The following is a 19048-nucleotide window of genomic DNA, read 5'->3' on the forward strand; positions in this document are numbered from 1 at the left end:
CGTTCAGACTTCAGGCACGATCAAACTCGAAATGCTTTACTGGAGCGCAGCGTGGCCGATAGAAGCTGGGAGACTCCGCTCCCGGGATCTATCCGGCTTGCAACGCCTCGCGTGATCTAACCCGATCTTGCAAGACGTTGCGATGTGAATCCCACCAGCTGTGGGCGGGATCACCTTTAGGTAAATCTGTATATGAAGCGAGACGGCCTCACTTTAACATGCAGTTTCCGGAGTAACCCGAGGGGTTGGGATCTACCCCTTTGCCTCGGAGACCTCGGGTGAGTGCCATTCAGTACTGGTCTCCACAAACGGAAACCAGGCGGAACCGCACTCCTGGGGGTTTCCCAGGGGTGATACCCTTCATTGCTTGTGCCACCTGGGCACCCTGGCTGTGCCAGGCAGTGCTACCTGGGTGTCAGTCTGCCACTGCCAAGTTGGCCAGGTGGCACTGCCAAGGTGGCAACCTGGGAGGCCTGGCTTCCCTCCCATAGTACGTTGGGGGCTGGGTGGGGTTGGGGGTCGCTTCTGGGACTTTGGAGAAAAGAGCCACAGCCTGTTCAAACTTTCTGGATAATTCTATTCTCTCACTGCCGGTGATTTTCTCTTGTGCCTCTATTTTATTTTTATGATACGGAAACCAGGGACGATATTCTCTGGCAGTGGAGGGCGACCCAGCGGCGGGATCATCTGGTGACCAGTCAGAAGGTCTCACCCCAGGACTTTGCGCAGTACTCCAAGTGTGTTCTAACCAAGGTTCTTTCCAACCATTACACATCTTCTCCAGTGTTCAATCCCATTCCTCTGGAAATGAACTCCAACCCTCCCAATACCCAATTAACCCGTTACTTGTAGCGATTTCGTTTCATGGTTAGTTGTCTTGGGGTGGGATTTTCTGGCTCTTCCCGCCAGCAGGATATTCTGATCCCATTGATGGTCTCCCCCCCCCCCCCCCCCCCCCCCCAAACCCCACCCCACCACCCCCTCCCCCACCGGCTTCCTGCAGCGGGTTGCCTGGTGGCAGGATAGGCGAGAAAAACGAAGCAGACATCGGCAGGACTGAAAGATCCCACCGGCGCTAATGGTGAGCCACTTCCGCCGCCGGAAAACACGCCGTGGGAAGGGGGGGCTGGAAAATCCCAGCCTACATGTCAAACACATTTTGGTTGGGGTTTGTATCATTGGGCTGATATTTACCATCCCTCCCACCAGCAGGGTTTACCAGTCCCACCCAAGTCAATGGGATTTTGAACAGCTCGCCGCATTTTACAGCCCCGACCCTGTCGCGATTGGGCCGTAAAACTCTAACCCTTGTTTTGTGATTACAGTTCACAGTTCCAATTTAAACCAATGTACCGTCTCTCCCCCCCCCCCCCCCCCCCCCCAGTGAGGAAAAACGGCCTCAGAGATAATTCATTTTTATGAAATAATAGCTACGAAACGTGATGGCTAAATTTGCCATCATTGCCCCAGGAATAACAACAGTGTACCCAGAGCCCTCCCCCGCTTTAATTGTACCAGACCCCGTACGATGCACGTATCACATCTCTGTTTAAATGACTTCAGGCTGCACAGCGTACGTAAGAAATTTAAAGCGAACAGATTGAAAGCTAAAACGTTGATATCAGAAATTAAATTAATGCAAGTGAGAATGAAAAAAAAATCTAATTAAAATAATTTGAAAAATGGTTTTAAAATTGGTCTTGACACCGGCATTTACCAAGCTGTCATCAATGATACTGCAAGCTACACATTCAGATCAAGCGTTTAGAAACAAGCAGTGTGTTTTTTTTTGAAAGCTGGGAACTAGTATTGACAAGCTGCTAATAGGCATATACACAAGACTGAAAATGCATACCCTTCTTGACTAATTACCAGGCTGTTCTACAGTAGAATGGTATAATCTGCGGAACTCCCAGCATGCGCTTTGATAAAGGGAAAAAAAGCCATTAATTTCTCCATATTGTAATCTAGATCAGAGTTGAGACAGACACAGTTCCTTTCAGGGTAGAATAACCGCTATTAGCAGCACTGGCAAGATTATTCCTCTGAAGCTGCATGCTTAATTACATAGAATACTGCATAAATTGTCAAGTGCAAAGAATAATTTTGATAAATTAAAATACTAATTAAATAGGCCTTTGCAGAATTTTGAGAACATTATAGGGTTCAATTCTTTCAGCCTATTTGCATATCCTTCATCTGGGGAATTTTATTTTTTTTAAAAGACTTTTTTTCTGCACACAGGCGCATTTAAGAAAGATTCACACAACAATATAATTTGGTTAAAGGTTTAGTAATGTGCTGTGTTATGGGCCAGGGTTTAGAGAACCCCAAAGTGTATCATGGGGTTCACCTGACCCACGCCTTTTAACAGATTGTGGTATGGGGAGCACATGGCCCACTCTACAGGTGTGGTACAGCAGAAATGGAAAAGTATTTTTTAAAGCAAAACAATGTTTATTCGATGAACACAAGTTAACCTTTCTAAAACATACAGTCAATATCTTAGCAACCATCAATTAAAATACAACCCCCAAAGCATACAACACTAAGTAATCCTTAGTAACTTCGCAAACAACATCCAGAAGACAAAAGAAACACCTTTTAACAGAAGCACATTAGGTTTAGATTCACGACTGAGAACATTTATAATTCTGAATTCACCAACACTGAAAACGAAACTAAAACACACCCTGCAGCAAACAGCCCAAAACAAAAGTAAAAAGCTGACAGACAGCCCAGCTCCACCCACACTCTGACATCACTGACGCATTTCTTAAAGGTACATTTTTTTAAAAGCCACTTCTTTTTTTAAATTATTTTTATTCAAATTTTTGTCAAAAACATAATTTTGCACAACCATTCGCAACAATTAACATAACAAAATAAATGTTAACCACATATACAGAGAACAGAACAATACTACGTAACAATTCCCCCCCCCCCCCCCCCCCAGGATGCTGCTGCTGACCTTTACTGCTCTCCTAGAAAGTCGAGGAACGGCTGCCACCTCCGAGAGAACCCCGCCATGGACCCTCTCAAGGCAAACTTTATTTTCTCGAGACTGAGAAACTCAGCCATGTCACTAACTTAGGTCACTACACTCGGGGGCTTCGAGTCCCTCCACATGAACAAGATCCGTCTCCGGGCTACCAGGGAGGCAAAGGCCAATACGTCGGCCTCTTTCGCTTCCTGAACTCCCGGATCATCTGACACACCAAAGATCGCTATCTCTGGACCCGGGACATTGCCTTAGCAAATCCCTGCCAGAATCCCTTAAGAGCTGGGCTTGCCTAGAACATATGGACATGATTTGCAGGGCTTCCCGCACACCTCGCACATTTATCCTCCACCCCAGAGAGCTTGCTCATCCTGGTTGCCATCATGTATACCCGGTGGACCACCTTAAACTGGATTAAGCGAAGCCTGGCACATGATGAAGAGGAATTGACCCTGTTTAGGGCGTCCGCCCACAGGCCCGCATCTAGCTCCCCGCCTAACTCCTCCTCCCATTTGCCCTCATGTTCCTTCACTGGGGCTTCCTCCGCCTCCTGAAGTTCCTGGTAGATGTCCGACACCTTCCCCTCCCCTACCCAGGTGACGGAGACCACCCTGTCCTGTATCCTGCGTGGGGGTAGCAGCGGAAATGATACCACCTGTTTTTTGAGAAAGGCGCATACCTGAAGGTATCTGAAAATATTTCCAGGGGGCAAACTGAATTTCTCCTCCAGTGCTTTCAGCCTGGGAAAGGTCCCGTCTATGAACAGGTCCCCCATCCTTTTAATGCCTGCCCTATGCCTCCGTCTATCTTGCCCGGGACAAATCTGTGGTTTTTGCGTATCGGGGTCCAGACTGAGGCTCCCTCCACCCCCCGTGCCTTCTCCACTGACCACTTTAATGCCACCACCACTACCGGACTGGAGGAGCAGCGGGCCAGCGAGACCGGCAGAGGCGCCGTTACAAGTGTCCCTAGGCTGGAACCTTTGCATGAGGCTGCCTCTAACCGCTCGCACGTCAACCCCTTCCCCAATACCCATTTCCTAATCATGGCTATGTTAGCCACCTAATAGTAGCTGCAAAGTCCAGCAACGGCAGCCCGTGCCCCCCCCCCTCCCCCCCCCCCCCCCCCCCCCGACTGCGCTCCAGGTACAGTCTCTCTACACGCGGGGTCTTATTTTCCCATATGAATCCGGAGATTATCTTGTTTACCCGCTTCAAGAAGGACTTAGGGATGAAGATGGGAAGGCACTGGAAGACGAACAGGAATCTGGGGAGAACTGTCATCTTAACAGTCTGCACCCTCCCCGCTAGAGATAGCCGGAGCATGTCCCACCTTTTGAAGTCCCCCTCCATCTGCTCTACCAGCCGAGATAGATTAAGCTACTGGAGGGCATCCCACTTCCGAGCCACCTGTATCTCTAGGTACCGAAAGCTCTTCTCTACCATCTTCAGAGGAAGCTCTCCCAGTCTCTTTTCCTGCCCCTTAGCTTGGATCACAAACATCTCGCTTTTCTTCTTGTTTAGTTTGTACCCCGAGAAATTGCCAAAGTCCCTCAGAATCTGCATGACCTCCCCCATCCCCTCTAGTGGGTCCGAAATGTACAGGAGCAGATCATCCGCTTAAGGTGAGACCCGATGCTCCTCCTCCTCTTCCCCCCACCCCACACACACACCCCGAACCAACCCCTGCCAGTCCGCAGCACTATAGCCAGCGGCTCTATCGCAAGGGAGAATAATAATGGGGAGAGAGGGTACCCCTGTCTCGTCCCCTGGTGGAGCCTAAAGTATTCCGACTTCACCCTTTTCATGCGCACACTTGCCATGGGGGCCTGGTAGAGTAGCTGGACCCAACCTATGAACCCCTCACCGAATCCAAACCTTCTTAGCACTTCCCACAGGTACTCCCATTCCACCCAGTCAAAGGCTTTCTCCGCGTCCATCGCCGTCACTACTTCTGCCTCCCCTCCCTCTGAGGGCCTCATGATGATGTTTAGGAGCCTCCGTATGTTGGAGTTCAATTGCCTGCCCTTGACGAAGCCTGTCTGATCATCCCCTATCACCTCAGGGATACAGTCCTCAATCATAGCAGCTAAGATCTTGGCCAGCAGTTTGGCATCTACGTTCACGATATCTGTCTATAAGATCCACACTGTAGCGGATCTTTCTCCCGTTTGAGGATGAGTGAAATCGAAGCCACATTGTTGGGGGGAGAATCCCTCTCCCTTTGGCCTCATTAAAGGTCCTTAGTAGGAGTGGGCACAGCAGTTCCGAAAATCTACAGGGTAGCCGTCGGGCCCCGGGGCTTTGCCCGACTGCATGTTCCTTAGACCCTTTACCATCTCCTCCAGCTCTATCGGGGCCCCCAGTCCATCCACCAGATCCTCTTCCACCTTTGGAAACCTCAAACCTCAGTTGGTCCATGAATTGCTTCATCCCCCACCCACCCCCGGCGGGGGCTCTGACTCATACAATTTACCGTAGAACGCCCAAAAGACTTTGTTCACTCCCTCTGGGTCTATGACCGTGTTGCCCCCCTTATCCCGTACTTCCCTAATTTCCCTGGCCACCTCCCCCTTGCGAAGTTGGTGTGCCAGAATTCTACTCGCTTTCTCCCCGTATTCGTAGTCAACCCCTTTGGCCTTCCTCAGCTGTGCTATTGCCTTCCCAGTGGTCAGCAGGTCGAATTCCGCCTGCAGCCTCCGGCGCTCTTCCAGTAGCCCCGTCTCAGGGGTCTTCGCGTTGCTCCTGTCTACTCTGAGTATCTCCTTGACTAGCCTTTCTCTCTCCGCTCTTTCTTTCTTCTCTCTATGGGATCTGATAGAGATTAATCTCCTCTGATAACTGCCTTCAGGGCCTCCCACACCGTGGACGCCGCTACCTCCCCCGTATCGTTAGTTTCCAGGTAATTTTTGATGTACCTCCTTATCCGCCCACAAACCTCGTCGTCTGCCAGCAGCCCCACATCTCGCCTCCATAGTGGGAGCTGATCTCTCCTCCCCAAGATGCAAATCCATCCAGTGTGGAGCATGATCGGAGACTGCAATGGCCGAGTATTCTGTCCCCTCCACCCTAAGGATTAACGCCCTGTTCATCACAAAGAAATTTATATGGGAGTAAACTTTGTGGACATGGGAAAAGAAAGAGAAAGCCTTTGCCCTCGGTCGGGCGAATCCCCATGGGTCTACGCCCCCCACCTCTTCCATGAATCCCCTCAGTTCTTTAGCTGCCACTGGTCGCTTCCCCGACCTGGGGTTTGACCGGTCCAATACTAGGGGCGGTATTCTCCGCTCCCAATAAAAAACGGGGTGGCCGTTGTGAAATCAGCCGAGCTTCACGACGGCCCGATACGGCCACACTCCCGAGCTATTCACACCCCGGAAATGGGCTAGGAGCGGGGCCGCGGGTGTCACGCGTCAAATGACATGAAAAGGCTGCGACTCCCGAATGACGCCACAATGACGCCGCTCCACGTCGTAAAAAGGCGCGAGCGGCCAGAAGAACGGAGGAAGCGGCGAGGATGGTCGAGCCACGGAGGGCCGTCCCTCCCCCCCTTCTCCTTCTCCCCCCCTTCTCCTTCTACCCTGCCCCCCCACCGCCCCCCTCACTGTTCGCTGCGTTCTCCGGGATGCCATCCCCGGTTTGCTCACAGTCCGGCGGTCCGCTCACCTCCTCGTCAGCCAGTCGCGCAGGTGTGTCAGCCGGTGTACTCAACTTGCGTGCCGACGTTGGGACTTCGGCCCATTCAGGCCGGAGAATAGCGGGAGGCCGGTTTTGGCCGATTCGGGCAATTTGACAGGGTTATTCGCGGGAAAGGCGGTCGGAAAAATTTGTGCGTTGGGGAGAATAGCGGGAGCGTGTCGGCCGGCGTCGCGGGAAAAAACGGCGCGTCCCGCTACTCTCCGCACCGGCGTGGGGTCCGAGAATTCTGCCCATGGTCTATAACTGTATTAAAGTCACCCCCCGTAATCAGATTATGTGAGTCGAAGTCCGGAATTTTACCCAGCGTGCGTCTCATAAATTCCACGTCGTCCCAGTTTGGAGCAAAAACGTTCACTGGCACCACCCGAGTCCCCTGCAGCTTCCCGCTAACCATTATGTATCTGCCCCCCATGTCAGCCACAATATTCCCTGCCTCAAAAGCCACGCGTTTGCTAACCAGGATTGCTACTCCTCTGGTCTTTGAATCCAGCCCCAAATAGAACACCTGGCCCATCCACCCTTTGCTCAATCTTGTTTGGTCCGCAAGTTTTAGGTGCGTCTCCTGTAGCATGGCTACGTCTGCCTTTAACCCCTTTAGGTGCGAGAACACGCGAGCCCTCTTGACCGGCCCATTCAGGCCCCGCACATTCCACGTGATCAGCCTGGATGGGGGGCTAACCCCCTCCCCTGCCGATTAGCCATCTCCCTTTTTCGACCAGCCACGAGCCCGCGTCCCCCGCTTACTTGAACCCTCCCATTGGAGGCCCCACCCGCCGACTCTACCTCTGTTCCCCCAAGTTGGCTCCTTTTCTGTCAGCAAAGCAGCATCCCATCCCATCCCCCCCCCCCCCCCCTCCCGCCCTTAGCAGCCCCGTGATCCCAAACCCCCAAGTCAAGCACCCGCTTGATACTGGCTCTCCCCCCATTACGCTTCCATGAGTCAGCTGACCCCGGCCGCTCGCACCTTTGTCTCCAATTATTCAGATGCCTCATCTTTCGGTCCCCTCCCTCCCTGTGGAAAGCCCAACTTATCTGCTTCAACGGCCCCCAAAGAACATTTTCCGCCCCCCTCCCCCAATGAAACAAACAACAAACCCCGGACGCAAACCCGGCCCCACAAAAGAAACAGCTCCAGCTGCCAGGAGAGCAGCCCTACGTGTAGGGCCCCTCCTCCCTCTGCAGCCGAGCTCTACAAAAGCCAAAAACATGGCCGAAGAAACGGGGAACAAACAAAAATAGGAGGGAACAACATAATGTCGCTCCCTCCGGCTGCTCGACAATTAACATCCCCACCAGAGTAACATCCAGTGTGGCTGTCCTTTAGGTCGAGTCCAACTTTTCTTGCTTGATAAAATTCCACCCCTCGTCCAGTGTATCAAAGTAATGGTGGCGATCTTGATACGTGACCCACAGCCTCGCTGGATGCAACAGCCCGAACTTCACCCCTTTGCTGTGGAGGGCCACCTTAGCACGGTTGAATCCAGCACACCTCTTGGCCAGTTCTGCTCCCAGGTCCTGTTAGATGCGGATTACTCCGTTCTCCCACCTGCTGCTCCGCTCCTTTTTAGCCCATCACAGGACTCGTTCCTTATCTGAGAAGCGGTGGAACAGTACCACCATGGCCCTCAGCGGTTCATTCGGTTTGGGCTTCTTTGCAAGGACTCTGTGCGCCCCATCCCGTTCCAGAAGCCGAGGGAATGCTCCTGACCCCATCTGGGTCCCCAACAACGTGGTCACAAAGGCGCTCGCGTCCGACCCCTCCGCACCCTGAGGTAGGCCCAGAATGCGCAGGTTTTGCCTCCTGGCCCTGTTTTCAAGGTCTTCCAGCCCCTCCTGCCACCTCTTATGTAGGGTGTCGTGTGCCTCCACCCTGACAGCCAGGTCCAGGATCTCGTCCTCATTATCCAAGAGCTTTTTCTCAATCTCCTTGATCGCCTTCTCCTGCATTTTCTGGGTCTCAACCATTTGATTCATTGAGGCCTTCATTGGGGCCAGCATCTCTGTTTTCAGGTCAGCAAAGCAGCTTCTAAGGAACTCCTGCTGTTCCCGCGACCACTGGGCCCACGCTGCATGATCCAAGCCGGCTGCCAGGTTCCCGCACCCGTTCCTGCCGCTTCTCACTGGTTGTTTGTTTGGCCACCCTGCTCCTGGTCCCCTCAATAAACTGCTGTGGGGAGCCTTCTAGCGCCGTTTGCCTGACAATTAATGTCGAAAAGGGCCGTCAAAGCTCCTTAAAAGGGCCCGTTAGTCCATTAGCAGCGGGAGCTGCCGAAAACGCGAACTACCCGAGCATGGCCGCCACCGGAAGTCTAAACACCCATTTCATAAAGGTACTCTCACATGACAGCTGTTCCATTTGCTATTCTACATGTTTCTATTCCTTGCCGCTCTAATTGTCTGTTTTGAAAGTGTTGGGTGATTAATTAACAGGCCGGGCCTAATATATATTTCAGATATTAATGTCCATTTTAATTACAAGCCATTAAATGCATTGAGTTTAGAAAATGTCTGTTTTACTTACTGCGTGTGATTTGTTAGCACAGTTTTATGTACACAGAAATAAGTTATTAAATGACGCAAGGTATGATTTAAATCTCTCTTTCCTCAAACAAATGAATGACTCTGCTGCCTTTTTATATGAGGAATTTGAAGCTTCAGGATTTTTTCTGGAAAGGAAATATAGGACGGAAGTTTTTTTCCATGTTTCTGTGGCTATTTTACATAGGGTAGAAGCTCCTCTACCCAGTTTCCATATCAGAAAATGTCAAATGATCACCTAATATTTATCTATCCTCATATGTTTGTTTGATAGCACTGGCCTGCTCCCCACATGGGATAACAGCATAGAAAGCACAATCACTTGATACTTGTTCCACTACTGACTGGATCGCCATCAGTTCCTCTTTTTGAGGAATCAATTGGCACACCACATGCAATCTTTACGATCCCTTGTCAGTGGGCTTGCAGGTTATGTGGGCCCCAAAAATCCCTGGGATTACATTCCCGCCACCCTCTGACCTGCCCCTGATTTAGTCTGCAATTTTACATAAGGGCAAGGCCCAGGAGGCCCACCGACCCTATTTTGGTCGGAGTTCCGATTTCAATGCTTCGCGGGACTTTGGTGTATCCCGCAAGGCGCGAAGGCTGCCGGGTGGCCCAAGGGAGGCCAATTCCAGGATTTACAGGCCGCATTGTGCTCTCGCTCGAGCGCAACACGGCCACTGGATCGTGCACTTAGCCATTTTGTGGGAGAATTCCATCCAATGTTTCGAGTCCAAAATGACTTCTTCGGAACCCAAGAGGAAGAGTCATAGAGGTTCTGAAGAAATCATGTGCATTTGAAACATTGGGTGGGATTTTCCAGCCAATGCCGCTGACAGGATCTTCCAGTCGCGCCATAGGTGGCCACGTGTGGCAGGTTCTCCGGAGGCAGGACAGGCCAGGCTCGCAAAATTGGGACCGGAAGATCTTGCCGGCAGCCAATGGGGAGCCACCTCCATCATCAGCAAACATGCCGCGGTTTGGGGCTGGAAGGTCCCACTCATTAACTCTGTTTCTCTCACCGTAGATGCTGCCAGATCTGCTGGGTTTTTCCCAGCATTTCCTGTTTTAATTTCATATATCCTGAATCAAGTTCCTTCCACTTTGGATTTTGGCCCTTAAAAAGACATGCTTCAATAAATGCAAAAGGAAATTCAGAATGTCAACTTTAAAACTTTAATGACTATTGCCCAATGTGAAAGTTGGTCTACCAAAGCATGTTCCTACTCACGTATTCATGGTGTTGGTTTCGAGTTTGGTTTTTCAAGAAATAATCTACGTTTGTAACTCTTCAGGACCCCAGTACACCAAGACGCAGTGCTTTGCGCTGAAATTGTGTCCTTTCCAAAAACATCCCTGGCAATCTGTCAAGCTGATACACCCAACGGGTGGCTTTTACCCTTGCCTGTTCTGATGCTGCACATGTTTCCCGTAATGATGGTGCTGCTCCAGAATTTCTCGATTTTCTCCTCCATCTTAAACCCTCCCCTTCTATCTTCCTTTTCAAAAAATATCCCAATACATGTATTGCTTCAATGCAAACACACCCCACCCCCACCCCACCCCTCTCACACCAGGCCATCTGTTTTTGTTCTTAAAGTTGCTACTTTGTGTTGCAGTTTCTACATTCTCCCTCCTTTTCAGTTCTGACGAAGAGTCCAAGGACTCGAAATGATAATACTGTTTCTCTGCTGGTAGCTGCTGGCAGACCTGTTGAGTTTTCCCGCGCCCTCTGCTATTGTTCCATTGTACCTTCCTCTGTATACATGGCTCCATTTTAAACTTATCTCACTCTTTCTTTCTTTGCAGTGATCAACAAGAAAAACTGGAAAAAGGAACAGGATTAAAAATCTTACAAACCGGCACGAGTGAAGTAGGTTGAAATTTGTTTCAATGGGGAGGGTGTTATAAACCTGAACGTGTCCAGTCGACATCCGTGACGTCGAATGTCTGCTGTCTTTCAGTAGCATTTTCTGAAATGCGGTTCATTTCCGGTTCCAAGCTGTGACGTTGGAGAATTTCGATATAATTCTGAAGATATTTTGAGACAGAAATCTTGGCACTTAAGGAATGAATATGCCTGTTGTCCAGCTATAGCACTCAGGTTGCACTATGTAAATGGGCCTTCGCTTTGCAACACTGCAAACTATGTGGCACGATTATTGGAATGACACAAAAAAGCTCTGGTGGGATTTTTCCGCAAATCCCACTGGCAGGGTCCTCTGGTCCAGCTGATGGCGACCCTCCACCGCGTGGGGAACCTGTGAACATTGGGAAACGCCGTTGATAGTGGCGCGACCAAAACATCTGCCACATCTGCCAATGGCAGGCATCTCTGTTGGTACAATACACGACGTGTTGTGGGGGGTGAAGGCAGCGGAAGATCCTATCCCGCGTGCCTCGCAAAGAATTTACACCAAAGGTACGGGCAGTCTGCCCAGCTGGCCCGGGTCTTCTTTACGTTTCACAAGAGTCTTCTCCCTTCCGAATGCATCTCAATTTTCAACGGACTGAATATTTTAGTTGACAGTCGAGCCCCACATGGGCTGAAAGTGCAAACTGACACCACCCTGCAGCCATGGGACACTAGTGGGGCAATATTCTGCCAGCGTCAACCAATTAATTGGCCACCACTGGGGTCAGCATCCAACTCAGGATGGTGGCCTGTCACAAAGAGCTGTCAATCAGGGTCGGCAGCTCGGCAACCTCATCAACATAATCACTCGCAGTGACTATTGCTGAGTTTTTAAATATATATATTCTGTTATTCTCCTTTTTCGCATTTTCTCCCAAATTTACACTCACCAACAATAAACAATAATCAGTAACAAAAATGTTAATCCCCATATCAATAACAATGATCCCATCCTCCCACCAAACCCAAAACATTTGCCCACATGTTCACATAAACAACAGACAAAACGGAATCAGGAATCCCCCATAGCCCCCATTAACACCCATAGCCCCCTCCCCCCCAGCCCTCCCACCCACCCCCCCAACTAATGTTCATTGTTATTCAGTTCTTGAAAGTGCATAATGAATAACGCCCATGAATTGTAGAACCCCTCTGTCCTTCCCCTCAGTTCAAACTTAACCTTCTCAAGAGTCAAGAATTCCAACAGATCCCCCCGCCACGCCAGGGCACAGGGTGTTCTCCAACCCATCAAGATCCACCTTCGGGCGATCAAAGAGGCGAAGGCTACAACATCTGCCTCCACACCTGTTTCTAACCCTGGCTGGTCCGACACCCCGAATATGGCCTCCTGGGGATCCGGGTCCAGTTTCACGTGCACCACTTTAGAAATTACCCTAAAAACTTACTGCCAGTAATCCTCTAGCTTTGGACAGGACCAAAACATATCAACGTGATTACCCCCCCCCCCCCCCACCCCCCCCGGCAACGTTCACACACATCTTCAACTCCTTCAAAGAATCGGCTCATCCTCGCCCTCGTGAGGTACGCCCTGTATACCACCTTCAGCTGTATCAGCCCCAACCTCGCGCATGAGGTGGAGGCATTTACTCTCCGGTGCACCTCACACCAGACCCCCTCCTCCATATCCTCTCCCAACTCTTCCTCCCACTTTGCTTTGATCCCCTCCAGTGGTGCCTTCTCCTCTTCCAAAATAGCTCCGTATACCGCTGACACTACCCCCTTCTCCAGTCCCCCTGTCATCAGCATCTCCTCCAGCAATGTGGAGGCCGGCTCCTCAGGGAAGTTCTGTATCTCCTTTCTGGAAAAATCTCGAACCTGCATGTATCTAAACATTTCCCCCTGCTCCAGCCCATACTTCGCTTCCAGCTCCTTCAATCCTGCAAACCGACCCCAAAGAAACAAATCTTTTAGTGTCTTAATCCCCTTCTCCTCCCATTTCCGAAAACTTCCGTCCCACCTCCCTGGCTCAAATCTGTGGTTCCCCCGAATCGGCATTTCCCTTGACCCTGCCCCCAACCCAAAGTGTTGGCAAAACTGCCTGCAGATCCTCAATGAAGCTATTTACCGGACTCCCTGAGTACTTCCCCGGGGCTGACTATTGCTGAGTTGTATCATCAGTGCCAAAGTCTCCTAGAAGACTTTTAAGTATCTTTGGGGAAGTTTAGGGTCAGGCTGCAATCGATAAGGGTGGTCATGTCACGGTGCATTGCCATTCAGTAGGGTGTAGTTGGCTGTCAGTGGCACAGGCAGGAGGGAAAAGTGATTCAAATATCAGCTGATGATTCACTCTGAGCCCATGTCATGCTGCTGGCATGTTTAATACACCCCTCAAAAAAAATAGCGACATTCGCCACTAGTGCAAAGCAAATCTGAGCTCATCCGCTGGATTCCCCCCCGAAGGGATCCTCCGTTTCGCCGGCAGCACACCTACGCTCACAGATTTCCCAACAGCGTCGGGGTGCCCACAATGGGAAGCCCCATTGGCCCGTTGCCAGGATGGAGAAGCCCGCTGCTGGCGGGGGCGCACCACACCAGAAAACGGGTGCGGTGGGACGGAGAATCCCGCCCCATAAGTCTAACAGTTATTGATTTGATTGAGTCTGAGTGTTCTTCCTACTGCTGTTTAATCAACTTTAGTCGGACAAATGGAGTAGATCAGTAGTGTGTTTTTAACATAACCAAGTGACAAGTGGATCCAGTAACATAGTCCCACAGTAACAGGCTGTGTGTCATCCTCCGATGGCTATGCTGTATCGGGTGCGAAATGCTGGAGCTAACTTACTGCAATCCATTGCATCTGCCCAGATGTGAAAAATGATTTTAAACCTATAAGTTTCTTGGTCCCTTTTGACTGCCAGCTGCAACTGTCTCTCAAAATGGGCCCCTATGAATATTAAAAGGGCCGCAGGCCGGAAAAGATTGTGGGGGTGAAGCTCCGCTCCTGCCCACTGAAATCGGGAATGCCGCTAGGGCGGCGAATCCCGCCTCGGCCCAAAAATGGGATCGGTGCCAGGCAACAGACCCATCGCGGTTCTCAGGTCCCACCACTTTGTAAAGCTCCACTTTTCAATCTCATTAGTGGAGCTTGAACCCTGATGCTAAGCCCTCTCGCTGTGCTGCCCCCCCCCCCCCCCCCCCCCCCCCCCCCGCACACACAGCGTGTACTCCACTGGGTAGACTTTGGTGCAGGTCTTGACAAGCTCTGCCTGGCGTGATGGACCCTGAGAGGGGGTCAAGATGCTAAATCCATTGCCCATGTGCCCCTCTGCCACTTCAGGGCTGTAGAGGGAGGGACCACCAAGGGTTCTTGGTGTTGGGTGGGCACGGTCTGGGGGTAAGGGTTTGAACTTGGGACTCTCCCCCAGACTGGGCGTCCCATTTCTGGACTGCCCCTTCTAGCCCTGGGCAACCTGAAGATCATTATTAGCATCGTGATTTCAAGCAGCGCCCTGTTCAAAATAATCATCCACGCCTGTAAACCGTGAAAACTTTGAGGTGGCCTTCTCGCTTTCAACTGCTCTGTCTGACAGCTGACTGTAAGAGCAACTGAAAGCACTTAGCATTTTTGAAGTTGCCAGCAGCTGTCAATTAGAACTAGGACGTTTATAAACAGCGTGGTTAGGATTAATGGAGGGGTCCTTCAGATGCAGGGAAAGATAAAGAAATAAACCTCCTGCCGTGTATGACCATTAAGCTGTCAATCAAAGGCTAGCTAAAGGTGAAACTTTGAAATTGAATACAAATAATTTCAAAGGATCTCAGGGGATTTCAAAGCTTTTTAAGAGTTGTGAGCTTTCTAGGAAGGCTCAGACTTCAAAAACTGCAGTGTTAAAAGCATGGTGCTGAGTGAGCAGATGTGAAGAAAGGAAAAGTACTTGAGGCTTCCTGGCTTGCATCTTCAATAAACTGTCTGACCTGCTCATCAGCTGTCAGGCAGAGCAGTTCAAAGTGCCTGGAATCACCAGATCAATAGTGATCTCAGGTTGCCCAGGTTTAGAAGGGGCAGTCCAGACACAGGACTCCCATCAGTGGGGAGAGCTCCAAGCTCAGCTCCTTATCCCCCAGCCCTAGTCCACCCAACACCCAAGCCCCCTGGGGGACCCTTTCTCTGCAGCCTGGCAGTGGTGGAGGGGCACATGGGCATTGGACCTACCTCCTCAAACCCCCTCGGGTTCCAATGGGCTGAGGGGTCAGAACATGAAATGAAATGAAAATCGCTTATTGTCACGAGTAGGCTTCAATTAAGTTACTGTGAAAAGCCCTTAGTCGCCACATTCCGGCGCCTGTTCGGGGAGGCTGGGTGCGTGGTATGGGAATTGAACCGTGCTGCTTGCCTGCCTTGGTCTGCTTTAAAAGCCAGCGATTTAGCCCAGTGTGCTAACCCAGCCCTGACCCTAGAAGTCAATGCAGAACATTGGCTAGGCCATGGTAATGTATGCAGATTTGGGCTGTGGGAGATTAAAGCCAAATTATTAGCCATTGACTCAACAGATTGGGTTTGGAAAACAATGGCCGGATTTTTCTGGCCAATCACATAAGCGGGATCTTCTGATCCCACCGACGGCGCAACCTCACTGTGGGTTTCCCGGTGGCGACGGGTACATTCAACGGGAAATCCCCTTGACGCTGGCTGGACCAGACGATCCCGCCGCTGGTCAATGGTGGGCTGTCTTTGCCATGGCAAAACACGCTGTGGGTTGCGTGGAAAATCCCGCCCTTTAGACATGAAGAGAGATATGAAATATTGGGCCTATTTCCACTGAAACACGGATGACCAAATAAAGATTTAATACTGTGAAGACTATTGAATGTTTCTTCTCATTGGGGGTGTGTGACAAGGTGTCATCAATTTTGAATGATCAGTATCTGGTTCACGAGGGAATTGCGAGCATAGAATGCTTTGCCGTAGCAAGTGATGCCGGCAATGATCGTTGCATCCTTGAGGATAACATTTGTTGCCCATCTCTAATTGCCCTTGACGTGAGTGGCTTACTAGATCATTTCAATGGGGGTCGGTTAAGAGTCAACCACGCTGTCGTGTGGGTCCAGAGTCACATGTAGGCCAGACTGGGTAAGGATGACAGACTTCTTTTCCTACAGGACATTAGTCAGCCAGATGTATTTTTACAACAATCAGCAATGGTCATCATTAGACTTTTAATTCCAGATTTTTATTGGATTCAAATTTCACCATCCACCATGGTGGGGTTCGATCCCAGGACCCCAGAGCATTACCCTGGGTCTCGGGATTACTAGTCCAGTGGCAATATGACAATGCCACCACCTCCTTTAATGTTCTGGTTTGGGCTAAAAAGGAACATAACAGTGACTGGAATGTTGTTCTTGTGCGCTGTAAGTAATATTTGGCCGGTCTCATTTTTCACGGCCTGCCTGAGATCAGCATTGTTTTACATCCAACTCTTTCAAGCTTCTGTTCTACCCATTAACGAATGTGATTTTTTTTTAAAGTGTAGTTTCAGATATTATTTGATATGTTTTATTAAAAGTAAGTGGCTAAGGTTGAGACGAACACTCTGCCTTCACTAACTTGAGATCATGGCAGATCGCTCTATTTATAATGAAACGTGGCTTTGTGTTCAGGAAGCAGGTCGGATGTTTGGAGTGATTTATTTGAAATGTTAATGTTTGTAGTTTGACAGATGGAGTTTACATTTCTTGTGATCAGTATGAAGGGAAAATATTGAAAAGGAAAGCATTATCTACAGAGGTGGAAAGTCTGTTAGCATCCCTATTTGTTTATTTACTTTTTTTTTAAATGTCCTCACATGAAAAAAGCCCTAATTTGGGCTGAAAGTTTTAAAACCTGTAATCTGCATCCAGGTAAATTTGCCTCTTCTCAAATGTATATAAAGAAATAAGTCTGATTATTTTATCCGCAAGTGCAGTTCACTATAAGTAATACCTTTTGGAAAAAAAGGATATATGAACTCCCTGTGGACCTATCCCAATTCTATTGTTTAAGCATCACACACTTTAGTGTCTTGCTGTGTTTGCAATTCATTCACAAATAAACCTGACCAAGTAGTTCAGCTGTTTATGCCGGCTCAGTGGAGTTTTGTTTTCTGGTTTTTTTTTTACCGGAGAATGTGGCGGGCATTCCACGTGTCGTTGGGAAAATCGTGAGGTTGTTTCCGGTCCATTGGCCTCGGGGCAGGAACCTCCTATCTTGGGGACGCTTGGGGACGGGCAATCCTGGAAAATCAATTCTGAAATTCCCACTCCAAGCCTTTCAAAACAAATTTTTTCTTTTTTGAAATATGGAAAGACATTCCATTGCCTGGGCACTTGGGTGCTGACCTGGTGTTTTTATGAATCAGGGTCACAAGTTCACATTTGCATTGGGGGCAGGCCTGCCTATTTCCAAGCAATCATATGACCAGCATTTAATGGGGGTGGGGGGCTGGTTGCTTGTTTTGAACGACAATCACTTTCATTGATGGGGAAACAATTGGTAAAGGCTATTAATTTACTCGAAATCAGATGACAGAGGCAAACTTTAAGTTTTGGATGGTTTTTGAAATCAATGTGCTTGGGGGAATAAGCTGAAAAGGAAGGCTGCCGTGACTCGCTCTCTTGTCTTTTCTGAAATTCGGTGTGCAGTAATCAACCTGCAGCTGGAGAATTCTCATCTGACTATAACTTGTCTGCATTTGGAAACCGTGTGTGTGTGTGTGTGTGTGTGTGTGTGTAAAGGAATAGATATTTATACTTGCAGAGGAAAATTGCGTGTGTACCAGCTCTGTTTTAAACCTATTTTAAAAAGTTTTCTTTTGTAATAAATCAATCATTGAGTTTATTGAAAGGAGATTAGTTAAAGTCCCTTTTTTTCTGGGTCTAACAGCAGCGAAGGTAAATAATTAGCCATTTTAAACTAACGGTGTGGCCTGCAGATTAATAGGGCTACATAAACTGCACATTCCTCCCATCCCAGCCATAACTGTGTTCACTGGTGAGGGATTTGCAGATAATTGTTCGACAGGGGCACATTATCCTGGACATGATGGATATTAGCAATGCAGGTCTTAGTTCATAAGGGACTGAATCACATTATTTAATCTGTGGCCTGGTTGAGAATCATGTATGAGATAGCTGCACCATTGTAAAAGGATAACTAGTACCTTTATTCTTGCCCTTTGCTTATGGTCTCCATAGGGTCCCTACAGTGCAGAAGGTGGTCATTTGGCCCATCGAGTCTGCACTGACCCTCTGAAAGAGCACTTTATCTAGGCCCATTCCCCCACCCTATCCTTGTATCCCCGCGTGTTGATCATGGCCAATCCACCTTACCTGCACATCTTTGGATACTAAGAGGCAACTTAACATGACCAGTCCACCTAACCTGCATACCTTTGGACTTTGGGAGGAAATCGGAGCACTCGGAAGAAACCCACGAAGACCCGGGATAACATGCAAACGCTACACAGACAAGTCACTCAAGGCAGGAATCAAACCTGGGTCCCTGGCGTGGTGAGGCAGCAGTGCTAACCACTGTGCCACCGTGCCGCGCCTCCCGTTTGACCAGTCCTATAAAGGAAGTCGACTGCCTTCCTGAACTTGATTCTTTCAGAATGCCACTACCAAAAGAAACATGAAATTGTCTCACCTCCAGTTCGACACCGACGGACTAGCTGTGAACGTCGAGGATTTTCTGGGGTAATTTCTCGTCCTCGCATTCCAGGCAGTGATTTGGCAGAGTGAATTTACCAACTCTTTGTAGAGGTTACGAAATGTCATTGTCCTACAATCAGAGCAGCTAAAACTAGGTGGGTTCTATCAAGGACTGGCAATGCATTCTGCCAGATTACCATTCAGCCATTGAAGACAAAAATCCAACCCTCTGATTTATTTCAG

General features: G+C 49.4%; 1 protein-coding gene across 1 annotated transcript in view; it reads left to right on the forward strand.

Moving 5' to 3' along the window:
• LOC119966526 (receptor-type tyrosine-protein phosphatase N2-like) overlaps positions 1–19048 on the forward strand; it is a 983927-nt gene that overhangs the window by 793390 nt on the left and 171489 nt on the right. The window contains exon 12 of the mRNA XM_038798374.1: positions 11050–11113. Coding sequence (XP_038654302.1) covers positions 11050–11087 — 38 coding nt within the window. The 3' untranslated portion in view covers positions 11088–11113. The remainder of the gene's footprint in view (positions 1–11049; positions 11114–19048) is intronic.

The sequence above is a fragment of the Scyliorhinus canicula genome, chromosome 5 (assembly GCF_902713615.1).
Source record: "Scyliorhinus canicula chromosome 5, sScyCan1.1, whole genome shotgun sequence".
Lineage (NCBI taxonomy): Eukaryota > Metazoa > Chordata > Chondrichthyes > Carcharhiniformes > Scyliorhinidae > Scyliorhinus > Scyliorhinus canicula.